A 24279-nucleotide genomic window follows, 5' to 3' on the forward strand; every position below is an offset into this window, starting at 1 on the left:
CAACGTTGATTGTTACATTGCACATTCCGATTCAATTTAAGTTTTTGCTACGCATTGGTGTATACTATGTGCACAACATAAAAGCAATTAATTATCCCATTCTAATTATATATTAGAGTGATGTGTTCTATTAAAATTAAAGAATTAAAATTATATGGTATTAGGAAGCACTATTGGCATTCTAAAATTTAGTATATTTGTACATTATTTTTATTTCTTCAGTGTATTAAATAATAATTTTGCCTTCTTTTTTCTGTAAGTGAAAAGAAAAAAAATAGAAGAGATGAGCAAATTCATCATTTCACTATGTGAGTAAACAAGGAATTGTCTATGCTGATTTTACGAGTGCAAATAGCACCTTCCAACAAATATAGAAATAACACCTCATATTAAAAAAAATAGATCTTTTCCATAAAAAGTAAAATAAAATACTAACATATTTTTTATTAAGTTAAATAATTGTATAATTACAAATCAAAAGGTATATTTTAAAATATAACAAATTCTTATCAAATATTATATTAAAATTGAGAATTTGAAGTCCTTTTTTTAAAAAAAAATAATATATATTTCAATCATACTTCATTTTGTTAATTAATTACTCTTTGAAACATCTTAAATGGAAATTGTGCATAAGTTTTATTATGAATCCACTAGTCAAATGCATTAACTAAACTAATCCATTTTGATTCTTTCAAAAGGACTTCCAATACAATTTTCTTAAATCCCAATAGGCCAAGCCTTGTTTGTATATTTAGAGTCCCCTATTTTCATTTACAACAAAACATCCCAATAGACCAAGCCTTGTTTGTACATTTAGAGTGCCCTATTTTCATTTATTAATCAAACATTTGTAATAGGAAGGTAAATTACACACATCATTTATCTTAAATTTTAATACTTGACATCTAATTACACACATTGCGTTTTATAAGAAAGTAAATGAGCTTGACAAAGAAAAAGCGAGAGAAAAAGTACTTTCCTATAACGACCCTGACCCACCACGTGGGTCCGGAGTGCTACTTTAATGATATTTGTGTACCTAATACATTGTTCATCACATATAAAACACATATATGCAGCGGAAATAAAATACAAAATTCTCAAATTACATTACCAGAGTTCTAACTATATTTATACACAAATATATCCATTTTCGCATAATTACATCCTATAAAACTAAACAAAAATAAAACCATATAAACAAACAAGCTTTCCACCGTTCATTTTATTCAAAAATATCATACCATATATCCTAAATTTTTAAAATCCATTTCGAACTGTTGGTTTTTGAAATAACCTTCAAATTCTTAAATAAATAAATATATATATATATTTAAACATAACAATTAAATTAATTCAATTTTCATAAAATTACTGACTTAACTTAATCTCCTTACCTGATTCCTGAAAAAAGTCCGCTAACACCCCAGCCTACGCCCCACGGGGTTCAAAATCCCTAAAACCCTGAAATTAAAATTTCATCACATTACTCATCACAATTCTTAGAGTAACTTTCCCTAAAATTTTCTTAAATATGAATAACCTAAATAGCCTAACAAAGCTTAAATTATTAAACTTACCCTCGATTTAAGATTGGTACCCCAAAGCTCCAATTCGAAAACCCGCTCCGACTAGATTGTAGATAATCTCCCATTAATGAATCTCATGGTAATTTCCATTCGTTAATTGGACTTATAGTTTAAGAGAAATTGAGGTAAGTTTGAGAATTGGTCTTACCCTAAGAGATATACCTACGCCCCTCCCACGACAGATCCACTCCAGTAGAAGTGTTGGTAGCGATGAACAGAACCCAACGGTATTTCCAGATTTCCGATCAGCCGAATATCAGAGACGAGATTGAGGAGAGTGGGAGAGAGGAGACGAAGGACGCCAGGCTCTGTGCGCAGAATGAAAAAAAAAAAGAGGAAAAGCTTCTTGAAGGATCTTGATCCTTCAAGATAACTTAACATATATTATATAATATATTTTATTATAATATTATATTATTATATTATATTATTTAAGTAATATTAATTAATTAATTATTTTAAATTTTAAATTTTAATCTTTTTAATAATAATTTTTAAATTTTTTTTTTTTTTTAGGATCACTACACTTTCTCCCTTATTTAGGGTAGCAATTAAAGAAAAAAAAAGAAGAAGAAATAACAATAGAAGAAAAAATGTTTTTTTTTGTTTTTGTTTTTCCTATTCTCTATAAAGTTATTCCCGTCAAAATGAATAAAAATTGTGCTCATCAACTTAGGAATAAATAATCGATAACACAAAAAACAAAAATAGAAACACATTTAAATTTATTTCTTTCCCATTCTTATCTAATTTTATTTTTTTCCCTTTTTTCTCTTCCTAAAAATTACAATCTTAGTTTTATCAGGTAGTTAGCATCTTAGCTAGCATAAATAACACGTCTCTTAATTCAAACTTCAAAAGGTGTATTTTTCCTAAGAATTCCAAATCTTGCAAGAAAATTAATAGATTTTATGTCACATATACTTTATGATTTTGAACCTTTGCAGTAAATGCCTATATGGTCTTATTTGATATACAAAAAAATAATAAAGACGTCTTGCGAGGCAAAAGTATTATTCCCAAGTATATTTATTGTATATATCAATTAGTTAATCAAATATAAAAGATGGGTATATGACACAATCCTATAAATGAGATTTTGTTATCAATTTGTATCTTTTTCTTTTGTTTTCTTTATTGTATCATCATTTATACTTAGCATTGTGATAAAATAATATAAATTTTCAAGACATAAATGATGATGTAAAATTAAGAAAAAAAAAAAAAAGGAAAGAGACAAATGAGGAGATGAGAGTTGGGGAAGGAGTGAGAAGGACTTTTCTCACATGACATAGAATGGACATCTTCACTTTTAAATGATGAAAATGACACCCTTCATTTAGGCAGGGTACTTGTCCTTATCCCATGTCTACACTCCCCTTTTGTCCCTTTCAATACCCTCCCACTCATTTACATTTTACACACACTACACAAATATACCAAACCTATAAGTTTCCACATTAATCTTTGTGATCATTTCAATTGTAATACATGTTGAATTGTAAAGTCATTTCTAGCATTCAAAGTCCAACATAGGGGCTGTACTATTCATATGATGGCTGTATAATTTATATAGTAGCTGCACTATTTATTTGGTGGCTATACAAGTCTACAAAGGTGACTGCACTATTCATTTGATGGTTGCACAAGTCTACAAAGGTAGTTGTACTATTCATTTGACGGCTTTGAAAAGGAAGCTTACAAAATCCCTATAAATAGGGAAGTGGTGATGAAGGAAAAAATCATCCCAAGCATCTCCAACTCCACTTTTAGAGAGAGAAATCAGGTACTCTCCTGCAAAGTGCTTCTGTTGTAGCCTATATTTTTAGTTTCTCCTAATTTGAGAGAAGTTGTATCATTATTTTTCATAGTGGATTCTTTCTACTCTTACCCGTGATTTTTCTCTCGATTTGTTTGCGGGTTTTCTACGTAAATCTTGGTGTCAATTCCTATTTTCTCATTTCTTATTTTAGCTGTGTGATGCTGTTCTTACCCATTTAATTTCCTAACAATACATAATGGGGAGTGTAGAAAGAGCTTGATGGTAGAACTATGATTGCTTGGCTCGACGAATGATTTAAGTTACTTTATAAATATTATTTGATCCTATGTGAAAAAGAGCTATTAGTCAAAAGGAAAAAAAAAATTGATTTTAAGTGTTCGATGAAAAACTTTAAGTTGATTGAAATACTTGAAATGAAAAAAAAAAAAAAAAACAGATGAAACACAAAAATATATTTTGACATTTTTTATAATATTTATAAAAATTAAGGGCACTAATAGAATAGAATAATTTAGACAAAATAAACTTTTTTTATCTTGTAAAATTTTCAAAATCATAAATGTTAAAAATTTGTCCTAAAAATATTAAAAATTATTTTTTAAAATTTGAAAAAATTGTTCACCAAACCTAATATTTCGAAAAAAGAAGGGGCCAAACAATATAAACTCACCCTTAAGTTTATCTTTTCTTTTCTATTCTTTTTCCTTTCTTTTAACCCGTGTTTGAAATAATAGGGGAGATAACTCTTGAACTTTGAGTCAAACGTGGATGATTAGACTCCAAATATTTAAAACACACTCAATTTAACATGACATTTAATATGAAGCACATATATAGAACATAAATTAATCAATTAGGTATTTATAAAACTTGCCCCAGTCTACACTTTTTGAAAAGTCGATCGTATCTCACGAAGATACAAGGTGTGGGTGGGGCCCATGCCTATATTTTGTGTCTTCTCAAATACTTGCGGAAAAGACTTTTTGGAATAAATAATAATAATAATTATTATTATTATTATTATTGTTATTATTATTTATAAGCATTATCTTTGAGTTGTCACTTAATGAGTTTATTACTTTCTCAATATGATAGTAGTCTTTTCTAGCTATCTAAAGGTCTATAATTGGAATCTCGAATGTTCTTGTGCTAGCTTATGAAACTTTAGCACAAGGAAAAAACTAATATGCATGCTTTCTTCGCTTTAATTTCAAGCTTGATAGACTTTGCAATTTTGCATCAGGGATGTGTTAGATAATTAAAATTATTCTTAAGACTTCACCAAACAACTTAAGTTTCTAAACTTCTTCCTTTTTTTCTTTTAAAAAAAAAGTTGAATTAGTTTGATTGGCTCAAGTTAATTACCAAATCCTAGGTGATATTTTCTGCTCATATATCGTGAAAATACAGTTAGAAATGAAGCATACTTTCTTTATTTTGATAATTTTTTGCCACAAAAAAATTAGTGACAAATGTAAAATGTCATTAATAAAAGTTCGGCACCACCAATCGCTAGTTTGTCGCTAAACAATTAATTACAAAAAAAAAAAAAGGCAGCCCAAAGTAATATTAATGACGCTTTTAATTTGAAACTAATATTCTGAAACTCTTCAATCCCTTAATATTTTGTTTCTTTATTTTTCCCGTACTAAACACAATATATATAAAAGTTTAATTAAGTACTTCCTAATGTAAAGGCCCAAACTCCATAATAGTAGGGTTTAAACCCTTTTAAGACTAATACCCTAATTAAGTACCATTGCATGCACATATATATACCATGCATATGTAATGAATAGAATCATTATATATATATGACTCACAAGCAACATGAGTCTTTATGAGGAAGTAATTCCAATTAAAAACCCTTAGAAGAGATAAATATCACTACCACTGGGTCCAAGGAAGAGGACAACAATGAAAAAGATCTGCCCTTCTCACTGTATTATAAAGGCAAATTAAGGATATACATACATACATATATATATATCTATATATATAATGTAGGAATGCACACCCTCCCCTAAATAAATATTTATATATTTAAAATAACACCCAAACACGCATTGGGTTCATTGAAGTAATTGAAAAACCTAAATGACAAACCTTGGACTCTGCAAGTGGGTTCTCTTACTCTGTAATATATACATATATATATATATATATATATATATATATATATATATATATATGAAAAGCTAGCTAGGGCATGCGTGTCAAAAAATATACAAACAGCTCTACCCAACCACAAAAATCAATATTTATTTGTATATATAACTCAAATATGTTCATATTATTATATAAAATATATATATATATATATACAGGCACCCAAGAACACGCCAAAAAAAAAAAGAGAAAAAAAACAACAACTAGCTAGCGAGAGTTAGCTCTTTGTCCATATATAGCTTCTTCTTTAATTCTTTCTCCTCCTTCTTCCTTCATGTTTGCATATATATATATACATCTCTTTACATGAAACCATACATAAAACACAGATATCACATATATATATATATATATATATATATATACACATACATACTTATATATAAAATGACCCCTAATCAAATCCCCGAAGGTTTGACCATGGAAGAATTCTCCGAGCTCAGGCCTCTCATTCTCTCCTACCACACCCCCGAGCTGCCCTCGAACACCTGCTATTCGGTGGCGACGCAGCGCATCGAAGCGCCGGCGGCGGCCGTGTGGGCTCAGATCCGGAACTTCGAAAACCCTCAGAGGCACAAGCACTTCATCAAGAGCTGCGCCCTGAGGAGAGGGGACGGGGGCGTGGGGAGCGTGCGGGAGGTGACGGTGGTGTCGGGCCTGCCGGCGTCCACGAGCACCGAGAGGCTGGAGATTTTGGACGAGGAACAGCGCGTAGTAAGCTTCAGGATGATCGGCGGCGACCACCGGCTGAACAACTACCGGTCCGTGACGTCGGTGAGCGAGCTCCGGAAGAAAGGGAAGGCGTATTCGGTTGTTTTGGAGTCGTACGCGGTGGAAATACCGGAGGGGAACACAAGAGAGGAGACCAAACTGTTTGTGGACACTGTGGTGAAGCTGAATCTCCAGAAGCTTCGGGATGTGGCAATGGCATCTCTGCATGGAGGAACGTAAATGGTATCATGAATATCATTATGGACGTGTGAAGAAGATTTTATGTATGTGTGTGTGAAAATATATCTATATCTATATATAGAAACATATATACAAAAATTATGTTGAATAAATATGATATATATATATATATATATATATATATATATATATGAATCTGATTTGCAAATTGGAATTGGTTTGTGGGTTATTTTATTTGTTTTGTGGGGGATTGTTATAAGTAATATATACCTTATTGTTTTAATTCTTCAATAAAACGTTTATATATGTATTTTCTGCACTGTGCATACTCGCACAAATGCCTTTTAATTGTTTTTTTTCTTTAATTAATCTCAATAAAAAATAGAGTAGGTATTTTGCCAAGTGAAAAAAAAAAAAAAAACTAATATTGGGAATTTTGATTATGTTTAAATAGTTGTACATTTATGTTTAAGCCTATAATTAAACAAGGGTTCACACGCATATATATATATATATATATATATATGTAATTAATAAGCATAAATGTGTTTAGACATGTCCTTAAATATTATAAAATCTTGTAGTATTCTTTTTTTTTTTTTTTTGAAAATGAAATCTTATAGTATTTATTATTTCTAAATCTTAACTGATGATCTTATCGCAGGAGAAATATTTAGAGGCTGCAGTGTGTGTGTGTGTGTGTGTGAGAGAGAGAGAGAGAGTAGATGTGCGAATTGTTGTGTGGCTTCAATGTCAACTCCTTATATTTTCGGAGGCAGATATGAGAAATCTGAGGGGGGACTTGAGGGACATGCGGCCTTCCAGGTTTCTTCTTTCTTCTTTTTTTTAATAACTTGGGGACTGCAGCCATCATCGCGTCACTTTGGATACTATGAGACGACACCAAACCCGGAGGTGAAAACCATCCACCCATTGACGTGCCCCTCATAATTTACCAACATAATGCCTTAAGGGGAAAGCAAACCCATGACTTTAAGGTCACCAAAGTCACAAGTCGCCCTTACCGCTTGAGCTAACCCAACTGGACAATGACCTTCAAGCTATTGCTTCACCCAAATTTAAATTTCCTTTAATTAATATTGTTGCATCGCATTAATTGTACTCATTTAAAAAAAAAAAAACTTCCTTTCATTAATTTATTGATTAAAAAAATTGTGTTAGTTTAATTTTAGTCTATGTTTTTTATTAAAAAAATTAATTTTAATTATTGACAAAGTATTTAATTTTGATTTTTAGTTGCAAGTATCTTTGTATGTCGTCATATATGTGGTAGAGAGACCAAAGGAGGAGAGTGGTATGGAATGGGCTAGCTCTAGCCCGCGTTTATGGGTTAAGAATTCCATTACCTATGTTTGGGAGTCTAGATTTCGGATTGAATTTGTGTCAAATTTGAATAAAAACCATACATAATTGTATTACATTTATTTCAAATTCACACAAAACCAAATATAAGATCTGAAATTCATGCTCCCAAATACTATCTTAGTCTGTCCAACAACCAAATGCGAAATTAAAAAAATTTAGTTAAGTCTAATATCTCTTAGAACCCATTAATCTTACGAAACAAACATATTGTTGTTCTACTTGAAAAAAAAAATTTTGAGCACCCCAAGTCTATACATGGTTCAAATTAAAAATAAAATTTTTGTACAAGATATACGAGATTTGATGTAGGGTGGAGTAAATTTTTGTACTTTACCTAAAAGCTTAAGAGTATTTTAGTTTGTGAAACAAGCACCTAACCCATTATTCTTACGAAACAAACATATTGTTGTTCTACTTGAAAATAAAATTTGAGTCCCCCAAGTATAAACATTGTTCAAATTAAAAATAAAATTTTAGTTCAAGGTATATGAGGTTTGATGTAGGGCGAAGTAAAATTTTTGTACTTTACCTAAAAGCTTAAGCGATTAGGTTGTGGGCCAACAATGTATATCAAATTTTAACATTCTCTCACATACGATAAAAACATTCATGACAGGGAACACAATTTTTTTTTTAAACACCACAGAATAAACGCGAACAACAAGACTAGAACTCAAGACCTCCTAAAAATTGGTTTTGATATCATGTTAGATTATCACTTTACCTAAAAATATAAGCTATTAAGTTGTGGGACAACAATATATATCAAGTTTTAACATTTGTTATTGACTAAATATCAAATTGATTAGTTGAAATAAAAATAATTTTTTCAGTAGTTATTTTAACGTGCTCAACTAATAAAAAGTGTAGACTTTAAGTTGCATTAAGAAAAAAGAGTTTTGAACTCGACATTAAATAACCATCGAATCGATAAGTTCATATCTTATATCGGAGCTGTTGTGTTGGGCACCCTACTTGTGTCGAACACCAATACTACAACTATTGCTATTGAATATATAAGAAACTAAAGTAATGCAAAAACCAATAATAAAACAGTCAAAAAGAACAAGACAAAAAATTAACAAGGTTCGGTATAAAATTACCTACGTCCTCGGGCGTTGACGATCAATCCACTACTTTTTGACAAAGTACAACTTTGAGGTGTATTTTACAAATGAAGAGTTAAACTCTTTATATAGCTTCAACTTCAAGTCCAAAAAACACTTCTCTCCAATGTGGGGGAAATAATACAAAATATTCAAAATAACTTTTCATACTAATGTAGAACTCTTCTACCAATGTGGGACAAAAAATAATAAATCTCCACCTTGACGATAAATTCAACAAATTTTTCAGTCACCAACATTTTCTGGAGTTCCACATCATCGGCGCCTTCAAAATATATTCAAACTTGCAAGATATTGATCAAGTCCAAACAATGTTTGAACTTGATTGTTGTCACAATCTTGATCAACATATATGCGGGAGTTTCAGTTGTAGTAATTTTCTGAAGAAGTATCTTACTTCCATCAATAATATCCTGCATAAAATGAAACCGAACGTCGATGTGCTTCGTTCGTACATGATAGACTTGGTTCTTTGTCAAATGAATAACACTCTGACTATCACAGAACACAACAATGTGCTTCTAAATAACTCCCAAATTTTCAAGTAAACCCTGCAACCAAATAACTTCCTTAACAGCCTCTGAAGCTGCTATGTACTTTACTTCTGTTGTAGACAAGGCAATGGTAGACTATAAGGTAGACCTCCAACTCACTGGACCATTAGCAAACGTAAAAACATATCCAGTAGTTGATCGACGTTTATCCAAATCATTTTTGCAAAATCAAAATCCACATATCCATCAACATATTGATCAATAGTATTATTTTTCTCAAATACTATACCAACATCAATTGTATTCATAATATATCTCAAAATCCATTTCATAACTTGCTAATGTCCTTTACCCGGATCATGCATATACCTGTTCACCATACTAATAGCTTGTGAAATATCAGGTCTAATACAAACCATTGCATACATCAGACTACCAACATCACTTGCACAAGGAACCTGTGACATATATTTACTCATCTGATTTAGGAGATAAAGCCACACTAAGCTTGAAATGAGGAGCAAGAGGAGTGCTTACTGGTTTTGACTACTCAGACATGCCAAAACTCTATACTACCTTCTTCAAATACTGTGTCTGAGACAAACTAACTCTTCCTCTCATTATGTCTCTACGAATCTCCATGCCAAGTATCTTCTTTGTTTCACCAAGATCTTTCATCTCAAACTCTTGATTTAACTGACTTTTCAACTTGTTGATTTCTTCTCTATTCTTTGAAGCTATCAACATATCATCAACATACAAGAGTAAATATATAAAAGATCCATTCTGTAGTCTACGAACATAAACACAATGATCATTTATTTCTGATGTACTTCTGACCCATCATAAATTGATGAAATTATTTGTACCACTGTCTTGGAAACTGTTTTAAACCATACAACGATTTACCCAGTTTACATACCCAATTTTCTTTTCCAGCTGCCTGAAATCCATATGGCTGAGTCATATAGATTTCCTCTTCCAAATCACCATGTAAAAATGTAGTTTTTACATCGAACTGAACTAGTTCAAGATCAAATTGTGCTACCAAAGTTAACAAAATTCAAATGGAAGAATGTTTAACAACTAGAAAAAATACCTCATTATAATCAATGCCTTCCTTCTGTGTGTAGCCCCTAGATACCAATCTGGATTTGAAGCGAACATTATTTGCATCTGTAAATCCTTCTTTCTTTACATAAACTCATTTGCAACTAATTGCTTTTTTACCATTGGGCAAGTGGGTTAGCTCCCAAGTCTGATTTTGATGAAGAGACTGCATTTCTTCATCCATCGCTCTTTTTCACTTGTCTGATTCAGAGTTTCTCATTACATTTTTGAAAGTGTAAGGAACATTATCATCCACAACTGGAAGTGCATAGGCCACCATATCAGTATACCGAGTAGGTTTTCGAATTTCTCATCTTGGCCTCTAAAAAACAATTGATTCTTGTTGCTGTGAAGATTCTTGAATTGAAATCTCCTCTTCTTGTAAACTATTCCCCACCGTAACTAGAGAGTTACCTTGTGTAGTCTCATTTCTCACTGGGTTTCCCAAAATTATCTCAACCTCCACCTGTTGTTGAGTACCACTGGTCTTCTCTTCAACTCGTGACTCCTTACGTATTGTTTTCTTCATCATCGCAAGTTCATCAAAAGTCACATCCCTGCTTAAAATCATTTTTTTCGTCTTTAGACACCAAAGACGATATCCTTTGACTCCTGCACTTATCCCCAAGAATATTGTTTTCTTGGCTCTTGGATCCAACTTAGATTCTTTAACATGATAGTAAGTCATAGTACCAAATACATGTAAAGAATCATAATCACTAACAGGCTTTCCAGACCATACATCATAGGGTGTTTTCCCCCCTATTGTAGATGATGGTAGACGATTGATGAGATGACACACATATCTAACAGCCTCAACCCAAAACCTTTTGTCTAACCCAGCATTAGACAACATATATCAAACTTTCTCCAACAAAGTCTAATTCATGCGCTCTGCCACCCCATTCTGCTGTGTGTATCTCGAACTGTGAAGTATCGAGCAATACCTTCATCCTGACATACCTTCATAAACGAGTCACTCGTGTATTCACCACCATTATTTGATCTGAGTCATTTAATCTTTCTGCTAGTTTGAGTTTCAACTAATTTTTTCCACTCAAGGAAAATATCACACACTTCATTTTTATGCTTCATAGAATACACCCAATCTCTTCTGGAAAAATCGTCAACAAAAGAGACAAAATAATGCATACCACCCAACGAAGCCGTTTTTGTGGGCCTCCATACATCTGTATGGATGTAGTCTAAAATATCTTCAGTCTGGTGGATTGCAGTGCCAAATTTCACTCTAATCTGTTTTCCTAGAATGCAATGCTCACAAAATTCAAGTTTGCACACCTTTGCACCCTTTAAGAAACCTCGCTTAACTAATTGTTACAAAGATTTTTCTCCTCCATGTGCTAATCGCATATGCCATAATCTGGTTGTATCTAAACCTACATCTTTCTTAGAAACAACTGCTGCTGAGCCAATAATTGTACTACCTTGTAAATAATACAGGTTATTTTTCCTTATTCCTTTCATCACCACCAGCGCACTTGATTTAATCTTTAAGGTTCCATTTTTCAAAGTGATAGTGAACCCTTTAGATTCTAAGGCACCCAATGAAATCAGATTCTTCTTTAGGCTTCGAACATACCTAACATCAATCAAGGCCTTAATAGTTCCATCTTGACATTTCAACTGTATTGATCATATTCCAATTGTTTTACAAATATTATCATTTCCTATAAAAACAACCCCACCATCTAATTCTTCAAAATTAGAAAACCATTCCCTATTGGGAGACATGTGATAGGAACAACCAGAATCCAAAATCCACTCACCAAAATAACATGAAGAATATGTTCCAATAAGAGAAAATTTTGGCATTAGAATATGCTTTACCCTTATTTTTCTGCTGTAATTTAGGGTAGTCTTTCTTCCAATGCTCTCTCTCACGACAAAAGGCGCATTCATCTTTATCAGGTCTCCCATGAGATTTACTTTCCCATGAGATTTACTCTTCCTTCCAGGTATATGACTCTGAGAACGTTCCCTTATTGTTAGTGCTTCTATAGTTTCCTTATAGAACCTCTGATCCTTCTTTCTACATTGAGTACTAATCAATGCAATACAAACAACATCATAAGTAACTTTGTCTTTCCCATACAATAAAATGGTGGTCAAATGTTCATACTCATCGGGGAGAGAATTCAGTAACAATATGGCTTTATCATCATCTTTCACCTTTTCGTCCAAATTTAACAAATCGGCCAAAATTTTATTGAAAGCATTTATGTGGTCATTAATCGAAATACCTGGTTGATATTGGAAGCGAAACAATTTTTTTTTTCAAATAGAGTCGATTTTCCAAACTCTTGGTCATTAATGTATCTTCTAATGTCTTCCACAATTTCTTTGCAGATGTCTCCCTTATAACACAATATTTCTGATCTTTAGCGAGACACAGACAAATCGTACCACATGCCTGACGATTGATATTTTCCTAATCTCTATCACCTATATCTACTGGTTTATCATCCAAAGCAATATCTAGTTCTTCCTAATACAAGATGTCCATCACCTCACATTACCACATACCAAAATTACTGGTACCATCAAATTTCTCCACCTCAAACCGAGCATCAACTATCGTCTTCAATGATGATGTCGAAGCTGAAGGGGTTGGAGTTCGTGTGGACAGAGTTTTTTCTACTGCTGCACTAGTTTTTGCCATCTTCTATATATTCAATAGCAACCAATCAAGCAAAAGGCCTAAGATGAATAGTACGTACCAATAGTGTGACTGATTTTCTTGCTAAAGAAGGAGAAATGGGAAACAATATAATCTACGAAAAATAACACTTTCTACCACGTTATCTTAAAGGTATTCTTCGGATGGATAGGTGGGGTCTCGTTTCCGTTCGTCATTAGTTCAACTCTCGAGTTTTGTTTGGTGTATTTCGCTTTGATTTTGGTTGTGTTTATGTTTTTATCTTCTTTGTTAGTTATGTTTAGTTTTGTTGTCCTAGTTTGGTTGGTTGCTGGTGTTGGTTTTTTTTGGGGGGGTTTTTTCTGTACTCCCCCTTTTGTTTTATCTTGTAACCACGGTATTCCTCCGCCAAAAGTGAGGGTATATTAATAAATAAATGGAGGTGCCGCCCTCTTTTATTAAAAAAAAAAAAAATTTGTGCCTACTCTATTTTATCCTATGAAATCCCACTTTGATCAGGCCAACCTCGAGGGAGCGACTGAGTCGCAATGGTCTCTGAGCACTCGCTTAGATAAGGTCTTTCTTAGGTATCAAACGTGGAATCAAGGATCCTAACAGAGGAACACCTCCGTATTGACACTATTCAACCTAGCTCTGATACCAATTGTTGTGTCGGGCACCCCATTTTTGCCAAACACTAATACTACAATTATTACTATTGAATATATATATATATAAGAAACTAAAGCAATGCAGAAACTAATAATAAAATAGTAAAAAGAATAAGACAAGAAATTAACGAGATTCGGTTTAGAATTACCTACGTCCTCGGGTGCCGACGATCAATCAACTACTTCTCAACAAAGTACAACTTTGAAGTGTGTTTTACAAATGAAGAGTTGAGCTCTTTATATGACTTCAACTTCAAGTCCAAAAAATACTTTTCTCCAATATGGGAAAAATAATACAAAAATTCAAAACAACTTTTTATACTAATGTGGAACTATTCTACCAATGTAAGACAAAAAACACCAGGAGCAAAGTTAATTAATATCCCCCTCCCCTCCCCAATGAAAGGTCTTATTGACTTTGCAAAAGTCTAATACAGATACATACACATCTAACAAATAAAAATAATAATAATAACTTAACCTCTATTTATAAACTCTAAATCTCTACCTAATAGTTATTTAATTTGAGATTCGCTCTTCTTTAAAAAATTAATCTTTTGTGATTAAGCTCATAACACAAAAAATATAAATTCATTTTCTCATCACCTGCAATCAAGTTTATCATCTAAAAGATCAACCATCGCTACATTTTAGAATACGCTTTTCAAGTCCCCACGAGCATGGCGCAGGAGCATCAAGGATTCAATTCCAGGTAGATACACTCACGAAGTCAGCGGTACCTATGGATGGTGAGAGTATATTCTGTGAGCCAACGGGGACCGTGGATGATGAAAGTTTGTTCTATGAGCCAACAAGGACCGTGGATGGTGAGAGTTTTCTATGAGCCAGTGGGGACCGTGAATGGTAATGGACATGTGTCCTGGGGGTCGGGTTGGCCAAGCGTCCAACTAATGCACAAAAAACGTGTCCGCATTCCAAACTTTATCCTGATCACCAAGACTTGGGAGTGGAGGATGCTAATTCGTAGGTTTGGTGCCGCACCAGGAGGTCCGAAAGGCTCATTGGTGGCTGGAATTCCTTTGTAATAAAAAAAAAAAAAAAAAAAAAAAAAGAATACGCTCTTCAAAGCTCACAAATTACAAAATAAAATTAGGATATCGGATGGAACAAATATTAATTATATATTCTATTAGGCTTTTCTACGTGAACCAATTCTCATTAGGAGATCCATAAAAAGAAGAAGAAAAAAAAATCAAGTGCATGTAAGTATTAATATCACTTAAATAGTGTTTGAGAGTATGAATTTTGGACATTAAATTTGAATTTGTATCAATTTAAATAAAATTTAATAAATTTTGTATTGCAAACCCAAAAACTATACTCACAAAGGAAAGCGTAGTGTAATTAGAAGATCTTTCTTGACTATATATATGTTTGGCAGCCAACACATAATGCAATTGTAGAGATTGAACAAAACCCATTTAAGAGCACACAAGCAGATTGAATTGTTTTAGAATGGATTCAATGGATTTCCCAAAATAGCAATCCCAAAACGTGTCTTAGGCATTCAAGTTAACCAATAATAGTTGACTAAACTGGTCTAATTTAATTAATTATATATGCATATATGGCCTAAAGGTGATGCCAAACAATTGAGGGAGGTCGGTCCATACATAACACCTTCTAAGTTCTGTGCATTTAGAGTTTCTTCAATAATTGTATGCGGTGACACCAAACAATTGAGGACCGGGGATTGCCATCTAATCTACATTTAGTACTAATTCAATCTTGTCCAAATCAAGCTAATTAATTAGGCAAACACAAAATGCCGAAAGCTATCCTTCCTTTCCCTAAAATTGTTACACATTATTTCAATTTGAGCAATTTAGAAAACTATTAGTTTGGCTTGATTATGGGTTTGTCCCAAATCGAATCATAAAAAACCGATTACAGCCCTCTCAAATACAACTTTATGGAGGGTGACATAGGGCCCATGTCCATAACCTTGAAGACCTGAGTCAGAGCTTCTGAATAAGAAAATAAGGTGAGGAAAGCCCAAAGTAAGAAGATGGCCCAATTCAGGCCCATATATCAGTGATCCCACACTTTGAAGGATTTTTTGGGCTAAGATCAAAGCCCATTAACAGAGAATAAGAAAATAGCCCAATTCAGGCCCCAAAACTTAGCATTCAATCAACAGTACTATGCATTTGAATTAAAACCACTGCCTAATTTTCTAATCATAGTATTTCAAGCATGACCTTAAGTCTTCACATGATTTTGTTCAAAATAAGTTAGGTTATAAAATTTTATGAACATTTCCTTTCCTTGTGGAAAAAGTGTCTTGTTCATCATTATTACATAGGACAAATGGCTAAAGTATTGAATGACGACAAGTCTTCAAAGTGTTTTTTCTCTGCAAGTGAAGTGATCGTTGCCAAACTATAAGAACAAGTTTTTTTGTGAAAATGCATCTTAATATTATGTATATAAACAAGAAAGCAATGATTTACATGATTCAACACGTGCCAATATATACAAAAATTTTATATAATTTTTATTATCTCGTCAATGAAAACCGAGTTACAACCTTCATTGTGAAAAACTTCAAAACGTTTTAATATTCGGTATAATGATTCTATGCATTGACTCGAAAATACCTATGGGGAGTGAATTGAGCTTATTAAGTTTATGTGAAAAGAAAAGTTTTGCACGAGATCCCAAGCATTCTGCATAGAATCTCCTATTTTGATAGGTTTTAAGTGAATACCCTTTTTAAACGGGAGCCACAACTTTCTTTGGAGATCATATATTGATTTTTGGGATAAAAATTAGTTTCTATGCAACTTTATTTTGTACAAATTAATTTGACACGTCTTTTTATTGGTTAATCATAAAAGTTTATTGTATGATATTTATCATTTAAATATTATCATGCGACTAGTACAATACTCATCATGCAGTATAAATAATCACAGGGTGCTTTTCTTTTTTCCTTTTTTCGTTTTTTTTAATAATTAATCAGCAAGAAAATGCATGACAGTATTGTTCAAATGAAAGGTGAGATGTAACCATCACTGCTGAGCTACCCCATTTCCATTGTCAATTTGTCACATGTTGAAAGATTACCTTCATTTTTCTTACTATTATTTCTTTTGGGTTGAAACTTGAAGGCCCTGTTACTCTCAATCATGCATCAAAAAGGTTGAACACCCACACATGCAGATCATTGAATATCACTATTTCATCACATTCTCCTTCTTCATGGGTCTCAATCTCAAATGGAAAGCAGAGCCTGCCCCTGCCCCATGGGTTTGGTCCACCCTGCCCTCTCTGGCTCTCTACCTTCCTCTCTTCACTTTCAACTTTCAATTTTGAACTTTGAAGCACCCCTCCCCCACTCCCCCAACCACCAAAACCATACTCAGCCAAGACCCGAGAGGGAGAGGGAGAGGGAGAGAGAGAGAGAGAGAGGGGGGTGAGGTGGGCTTATAATTGCTCTCATAAATTCGTCAAAGATCTCTGCACACCAGATTTTCTCAACCCCTTTGGTTTTGCTTTGCTTGCATCATCATTTCATCTCTCCTCCCTCATTTCTCTCACACATACACTCTCTCTCTCTCTCTAAAAAAGTACCCTGCCTCTGCTGCTGCTCTCTCTTTCTCTCTCAATGCCTTGTGAGTTTAGTTATGAGAGGCTCCGTTGAGAAAGCATAAAAATTCTTTACTTCCTTTACTCTTCTTTCTCATCACATTAGTTTCTTTTATCCGAAATAGATAAAAAGTAAAGGCCTTTCTCTGAAAAATGGTGCTGGGAACGCCTGCCATGAACAGGAGTTTGAACAGAGAGAATCCACATATTTTGGTTGTGATGATTGCAGTGAAGCAGATAATGAAGAAGGGTAAAGGAGATCGGTCATCAGAGATAGGGAGGGATGGGCCCTCCAATATAGCCTGCTACAGAAATGAGTGGCACTGCAGCAAGCAGGAGTTATGTCTGTATTCTAGTTTCCCTTACTATCCCCTTGCTTGTTTTTTTACTCGTGTTGTTGTGTGGCTGTTCCTCTCTCCCTCTCTCTCTATCTCTATCCCTACTCATGGGTCCATCCATTCATCTCTGCATTTCTCTGCAGAGCCCTCTTTTCGGCCTTTCTACACTCTCTTTCTTGCTTTTAATGGTTTCTCTGAGATGGGTGTCCTTTGTTTTCCTGACCCATTTGTATTCTTGAGCTTTAAAGTCTTGTGGCGTGGTACACAGTGAGGGAGAGGAGAGATGATCATCATGATTCTTCATGGGGCTTGAGATTCTGAATGTTTCAGTGTCTTGGGTTTCGGGTTCTTGAAGAAAATCCCACTTTTCTGCTCATGCAAAGAAGTTAACCCACCTTTGGGATTGGCTTTTATTTCAAAATCTGCGTTGTTTGAGAGTGGTTGGGGATGAACGCACGAGTCCCCTGCTAGGCGCTACCTTTTGTTCTCTTTGTTAAAGAAGAAACAACTTCCTTTACCGACTCTGCTCTGTGGCATGTTATTTTTTACTCTTTTGGGGAGAAAGGAAAGCCTATCACTCCTTGTGAATTTTGCACTGCGATTGCTTGTTTTGGGTTCTCTGAGGAAACTTGCCTGCAGTGACTATCAATGTGGAAGCAGACCACTTTATCTTCTTAAACTTACCATTATATCTGCATCCATATACTTTACTCCATTACTTGCCTCTGAGTTTTGACGAGGTATCAGGCGGAGCAAATTGCATCTTCTTCCCTGTGGCTGGATGGTTGGTAGCTCATTTACTGATGCATGGAAGGTTTATTCTCTAAATCCGTAACACTTTTCTCTTGTCCTTCTGTAGTAATTCTACCATTCTGCTTCTTCTTTTTTTCAGTCTATATGCTTCCTCATGCCCTGAAATGTTAAATATTGGATATGCAAATGTTCATTTCTTGTCTTTCATCCATGCTATATGTGTTTACATGGACATGTTTTACTTGTCTTTGCTTTCTGCCAATGCCATTTTGTTGTGGTTGTCTGGTATCACATTTGAATACTCCGATCTTGACTTGACCTTGAGTTTAGCAGTCACTCCACTTTCTTTCTTTACATTTCTAGTTTGTCTTAAGATTTATGAACAGCTCAAACTGCTGCTGTGAGCAATCTAGAGATACTGTAAATGCTATATGCCATGGTATATGATCCTTTTGGCAGTTGCTTGAGGCATGATCAATTTTGAAAGAAAGTCACGTATATGGGCCTAACTTCAAGTGGGGACTGTGATATGTTCTGAGAGGAGAATAATTTAACCATGGTTATCTACAATGAACATGGGTGTTGGTGTTGTTCCTGACACAAAATGAGCAGAGAAAAAGTGGAAGTGTCTATGTCTGCACTGTTAAATAGACATTACCTTGGGGATTTCACTCTGTATGATTGAGTGGATTGTATGCTGTCTAGTTTTATTTGCTGTACTTTTTTTTTTTCTTTTGTTTTATGCGTCCCTTTATAGCTGTTACATATGGGCTCTGTATGAACATGCCAAAAACTTCTTCTGCTACATCTGTTTGGAGTTTCATTGTTGTCAATGGATTCCTCTGTCTAAATGTGCTTTATTTGGTTGCCACAAAAACTGTAGTCACTAGATACGGAAACATGTTTATCTCACAATTACTGGTTGTTGAAATTTTCATCACCTTTTCATTAGCAAGCATTATGAAGCATTTTTGTTTCAATGAACTCATTATTTTTTGTTTTTTGGTTGTGCTGGCTGTACAAGGGCCCCAAGCAAGGCCACCTTAATCACCAAGAACCACTTGTTAGATAGATATTAAAACCGTCCCTTGAGCGTTAAGTTGAGCAAAATGCCTGAGTCAAACATTGCCATACCATTTTTCTAATTTAAAAATCAATTCAGATTTCAATCCTAGCTATTTGGCGTGTAGGGATGTGTTAGATAGATATTAAAACCGTCCCTTGAGCGTTACGTTGAGCAAAATGCCTGAGTCAAACATTGCCATACCATTTTTCTAATTTAAAAATCAATTCAGATTTCAATCCTAGCTATTTGGCGTGTAGGGATGTGTTAGAGAGATATTAAAACTATTCATGGAGTCTCACTTAACAAACTTAAGCTTTGGGCATAATGGTTCCTTAATGCCACTTACTATATGTTTGGTATGTAGGAATAGAAGGGAATTGAATATATTGCTTAATTGATTTTGTCATGTTTTCCATTCAAATTTTCATTTCATCCCTTTCTTACTCCCATTCCATCTGCAAACAGCAGGAGAATTCTGGAGCATTTAGAGAATAATAGTTGGGAGAATGATTTAGCTGCTGCTTTTTGAAACTAAAGCGCTTATTCTTTGGTATCTCATGATACGATGGACCACGGGACGTTTAGTATGCAGTTAGATATGGCTGCTCAGAATCCTATGCTTGTAGATGGAATTTATTCAAATATGAATTCAGATTTGCTGGTTCAGCCCCATTCATTCGATCTTAATAACCAAAGTCAGATCATGACCGGATATCCAACGCTTTCTACATTACAAGGAGAAACTATCAGTGATCTTCACGGCAGCATTCCTGTATCAGATCATAGGGGTATTTGTGATTCTGATACAATATTTTCCCATTTAACACTTGGAAGGAATGCCATTAGAGATGCCTCACTCAGCAGTCTGCATCCAATTAGTAACTCTGAGCTTCAGCAGCACTTTGTTAGAGAAATGCCCTTTTCTGCAACTTCACTGGCTACACTTCTGGCCACAGGAAACAGCCTTCCTGAAAATTTAAATGATTTAACAATTTCAGTGCCTTCAGCCTTGCCTTCAGAAATTTTGAGAACTTATGTTTTGAATGACTGCTCTAACACTTCAAATTCTTCATTTACGGCCTCTTTGAGTTGTGCATATGATGGAGACCATACCAATATGAACAGTTTTGACAGCATTCTACCTTGTGCAGAAATCCCAGAAAGAGCAAGGTTTCCACCACCCCGATTCAGGGAAGACCTGGGCCCAAACGGGCGGATACTATCCAACAATGAAAATATGAGCATGGGCAATCCTTATGGATCTTCTAAATATAGTAATGAGCTGTCTCTAAGTCTTGGCACAGTCCAAGCTTCTACTATATGTGGGACAACTACTACCGACCAGTGTTCAGAAATAAGTTGTTCTGGTGCAGCTAAACATTCTTTGAACAAAACAGGGTTGGGTTCAGAACAAACTTCTTGCAACAATAAGGAACTTTCTCTGAGTTTCAGTTCTTATAGACCTGCCCAACCAATGCAAACGTTATGTGGATCAAGATATCTTCATGTGATTCAGGAAATACTTGCTGAAATTGCAAGCTATTCACTTGGTAGTCTAGATCATACATGCTATTTTCCCAGTGAGTCAGCTGCTGGTACACGTTTCTCTTCAGGTCAGACCCTGGAGAGAGGAATTTCAGTAACAGGTTTTGGTGAATTTCCTGATGAGTGTGGTAGATTTGAGGTTCAAACTGAGCCAACATTGCCAAGACGAGAGGTTGAAGCAAGGAAAGCCCAACTGCTGGCTCTGTTACAAGTGGTATGCTGATTTCATTAATGCTAAGTATGAACTATAGAGTTCTTAACTTTATGCCTCATGGTACTCTCAATTCTAGTCAAGTTAAAAAATCATGGAATGTTCAAATTTCATCAATAATGCTGGATATTCATGTATGGGAATCCTCGGTTCAAATAGAAGGTGTTATTAAATTTTATGAAATTTTCTCAAACCAACCAAAAACAAAAACTTTGTTCACTGGCTGATCCTGGTGAAGCAAGTTGTGTCATCATTTTGTGGCCAAAACCTTTCATGTTTCTAGTGACTCGAGTGGTGACTCGAGTGGGTTGAGTTGTCCTATTCCTAGGGACTCATCTCTCTCTCTCTCTCTCTCTCTCTCTCTCTCTCAACACAATATTTTGTTAACCAAAGTTCCTCTTCTGGAATCAGGTTGATGACCAATATAGCCGATGCTTAGATGAGATCCATACTGTAATATCTGCATTCCATGCTGCAACTGAATTGGACCCTCAGCTACATGCACGCTTTGCTCTTCGAACAATCTCTTTGTTATATAAAGACCTGAGGGAGAGAATTAGCAATCAAATCCTTGCAATGGGAGGGCATTGCAGCGATGGAAATGCAAGAGAAAAGGATGGATCTTTTGAGACTTCTTTCATCCAAAAGCAGTGGGCTCTTCAGCAGCTAAGAAGAAAGGATCATCAACTGTGGAGACCTCAACGGGGTTTACCTGAAAAATCCGTCTCAGTATTACGAGCATGGATGTTTCAGAACTTTCTTCATCCGTGAGCTCCCTTACTAGATTGTCTCATGCCCTCGCAGAGTAACTGCTGCTTCGGCTAGTTGAGAAATTCTTAATACTAAATTGTATTGATCAATTCTAAAAAAAGTTATGCTGTGTCACCGGGCCCATGATGACCCACACTATTGTACCCAGTTAGGGCCTGCCATGTGGGCCCGTGACACTAAGCATTTTCCATTCTAAAATAAAACCACTTTTGCTTTTTTTTTTTTTTTCAATCCTTTTCTTCCCAAGCATCCAATGGGTAAAAAAAATGTGGGGTGAGAGGAAGTTTCATAACTTGAATTAAAAAATTCAAGTGGGTCCTGTTAGGTTTAATCAATTTGTTGTCAAACCTATTAGCTCTCCATCAAAGAAGCCTGAAAATAGTTGGTCCTTTCCAAGTTCATAAGATGATGCCCTAAAAAGAATCTTATAATGGCCATTTAGAAAATATTTGATGGATTTCAGGTACCCAAAAGATGCAGAGAAGCATATACTTGCTGTAAAAAGTGGATTGACAAGGAGCCAGGTATGTTACTTTCGGCACACCTCTCTCGTATTTACTGCATGTTTGGTAGATAGGAATGAAATGAAATCTGATTGCTTTCTGCCCTCCATTCAAATTTTCATTCCATTTCTTTTTTACCCCATTCCATTCTACGAACCAAATATGATGTTAGTTATTGTATAACGTGCTTTGGTGGGAAATGCAAAGTGGGGTAATGTTGTTTCAGTTTTCATTTTTAAGCAGAATTTCCACCTTTCTATTATAAAAAGCACAGTGCATAGTTGTATCCTCAGCTCCTTTCCCAGTAAAGCCATTCTAAACTATGTTTTTGCTGCTAACCAATGAACCATGTTCTAAATTAATACCTGTTTCGTGCTTCTCTATATTCGCAAGTTCTTCTTGTCATCAAATTCCTTGTATATATTTTGGATGTGTCATCAGGTATCTAATTGGTTTATAAATGCTCGAGTTCGTCTGTGGAAGCCAATGATCGAGGAGATGTACTCGGAACTGAACAGAAGAAGGGCTCGTCAAAACGATGAAGGAACCGACAACTGCAGAAGCCGTGTTGGCATGGAGAACCAGAGATTTAAATTGAACTGAAGCTGAAAAAGAAAGTGTTCATAGGAGATGGATCAATGGGTTTCTTGATCATTCAAAATTAAGGAAATAGTAGAATGCGTCACTGATACAACTGTACATAATGCTCTTTATACTGATTGGGAGCTGGGGTTGATTGTTATGGAGCAAAATTCTGCTTATGTGTTCTAGCCTGAGCATTATTACTGGAATCCATCAGATAATTTGAGTAATTTATTTGGCATCTCTCTCTGCGCGCTCGCAGGTGCAGCTGGGCTCTCGCGCTCATGTAGTAGATCAACTGCATGGGCTGGGGGCTTGTGGGTAGAAAAAAAGTAAGCAAAAGCAGCGGCAGACCTACAAGCAGGTGCCTCCACTAAAATTGGAGAAATGCTTTCACTAAATATACTTTGTTTTCATTTTCAAAAGCAACAAACATGAAAGGCTTGGACTTGATGGTAAATATTGCTATCTAAAATAATTATATTATATTAAAAACATGTGTTTTTTAATTGCTTGTCTTGGTAAATATGAAAAAAATATTTATATTTTATTACTTATATATTTTTGGCCCTCATTGGGAAAAAATTTTGGGTTGAAGATTTGATTTCTTTAATTTTCATTTAGAAAGACAAATAAAAATGCTAAAGAATTTATTTTAATATAAATTAAAAATTAAAAAAGATAAATATATAATTAAAAAAATATTACAAAAAGTTTATTTTATTCTTATGAGAAAGAAAATTACATTTCTATATCCATAGATGTTTACATTTATAATCAAAATCCCTAAAAATTTATGATCAAAATTCTTAGAAAATTTTCAAACTCTATTTATAGGAGATTGTGGAGAATTATAGATGATTTTCTTGTTGAAATAATTTGAGAATCTCATCCAATTTGGGATTTGCTTGTTGAAATGATTTGAAAATTTCATTCAATTTGGATTTTTTATTGCAATAATTTGAGAATCCCATTCAACTTGGGATTTGCTATTCCCA

General features: G+C 34.4%; 2 protein-coding genes across 2 annotated transcripts; both read left to right on the forward strand.

Annotated features, from left to right (window-relative positions):
• Window positions 1–5931: 5931 nt before the first annotated feature.
• Window positions 5932–6515, forward strand: LOC131151137 (abscisic acid receptor PYL2-like). Its single transcript, XM_058102377.1, has one exon. The coding sequence runs from the start codon at window positions 5932–5934 to the stop codon at window positions 6493–6495; it is 564 nt and encodes a 187-aa protein (XP_057958360.1). The 3' UTR covers window positions 6496–6515.
• Window positions 6516–17126: 10611 nt separating this feature from the next.
• On the forward strand, window positions 17127–23522 carry LOC131151138 (homeobox protein ATH1). Its single transcript, XM_058102378.1, has 5 exons — window positions 17127–18664; window positions 20135–21428; window positions 21837–22192; window positions 22660–22720; window positions 23141–23522. The coding sequence occupies exons 2-5, from the start codon at window positions 20235–20237 to the stop codon at window positions 23300–23302; spliced, it is 1773 nt and encodes a 590-aa protein (XP_057958361.1). The 5' UTR covers window positions 17127–18664; window positions 20135–20234; the 3' UTR covers window positions 23303–23522.
• Window positions 23523–24279: the final 757 nt, after the last annotated feature.

The sequence above is a fragment of the Malania oleifera genome, chromosome 3 (genome assembly GCF_029873635.1).
Source record: "Malania oleifera isolate guangnan ecotype guangnan chromosome 3, ASM2987363v1, whole genome shotgun sequence".
Taxonomy (NCBI): domain Eukaryota; kingdom Viridiplantae; phylum Streptophyta; class Magnoliopsida; order Santalales; family Ximeniaceae; genus Malania; species Malania oleifera.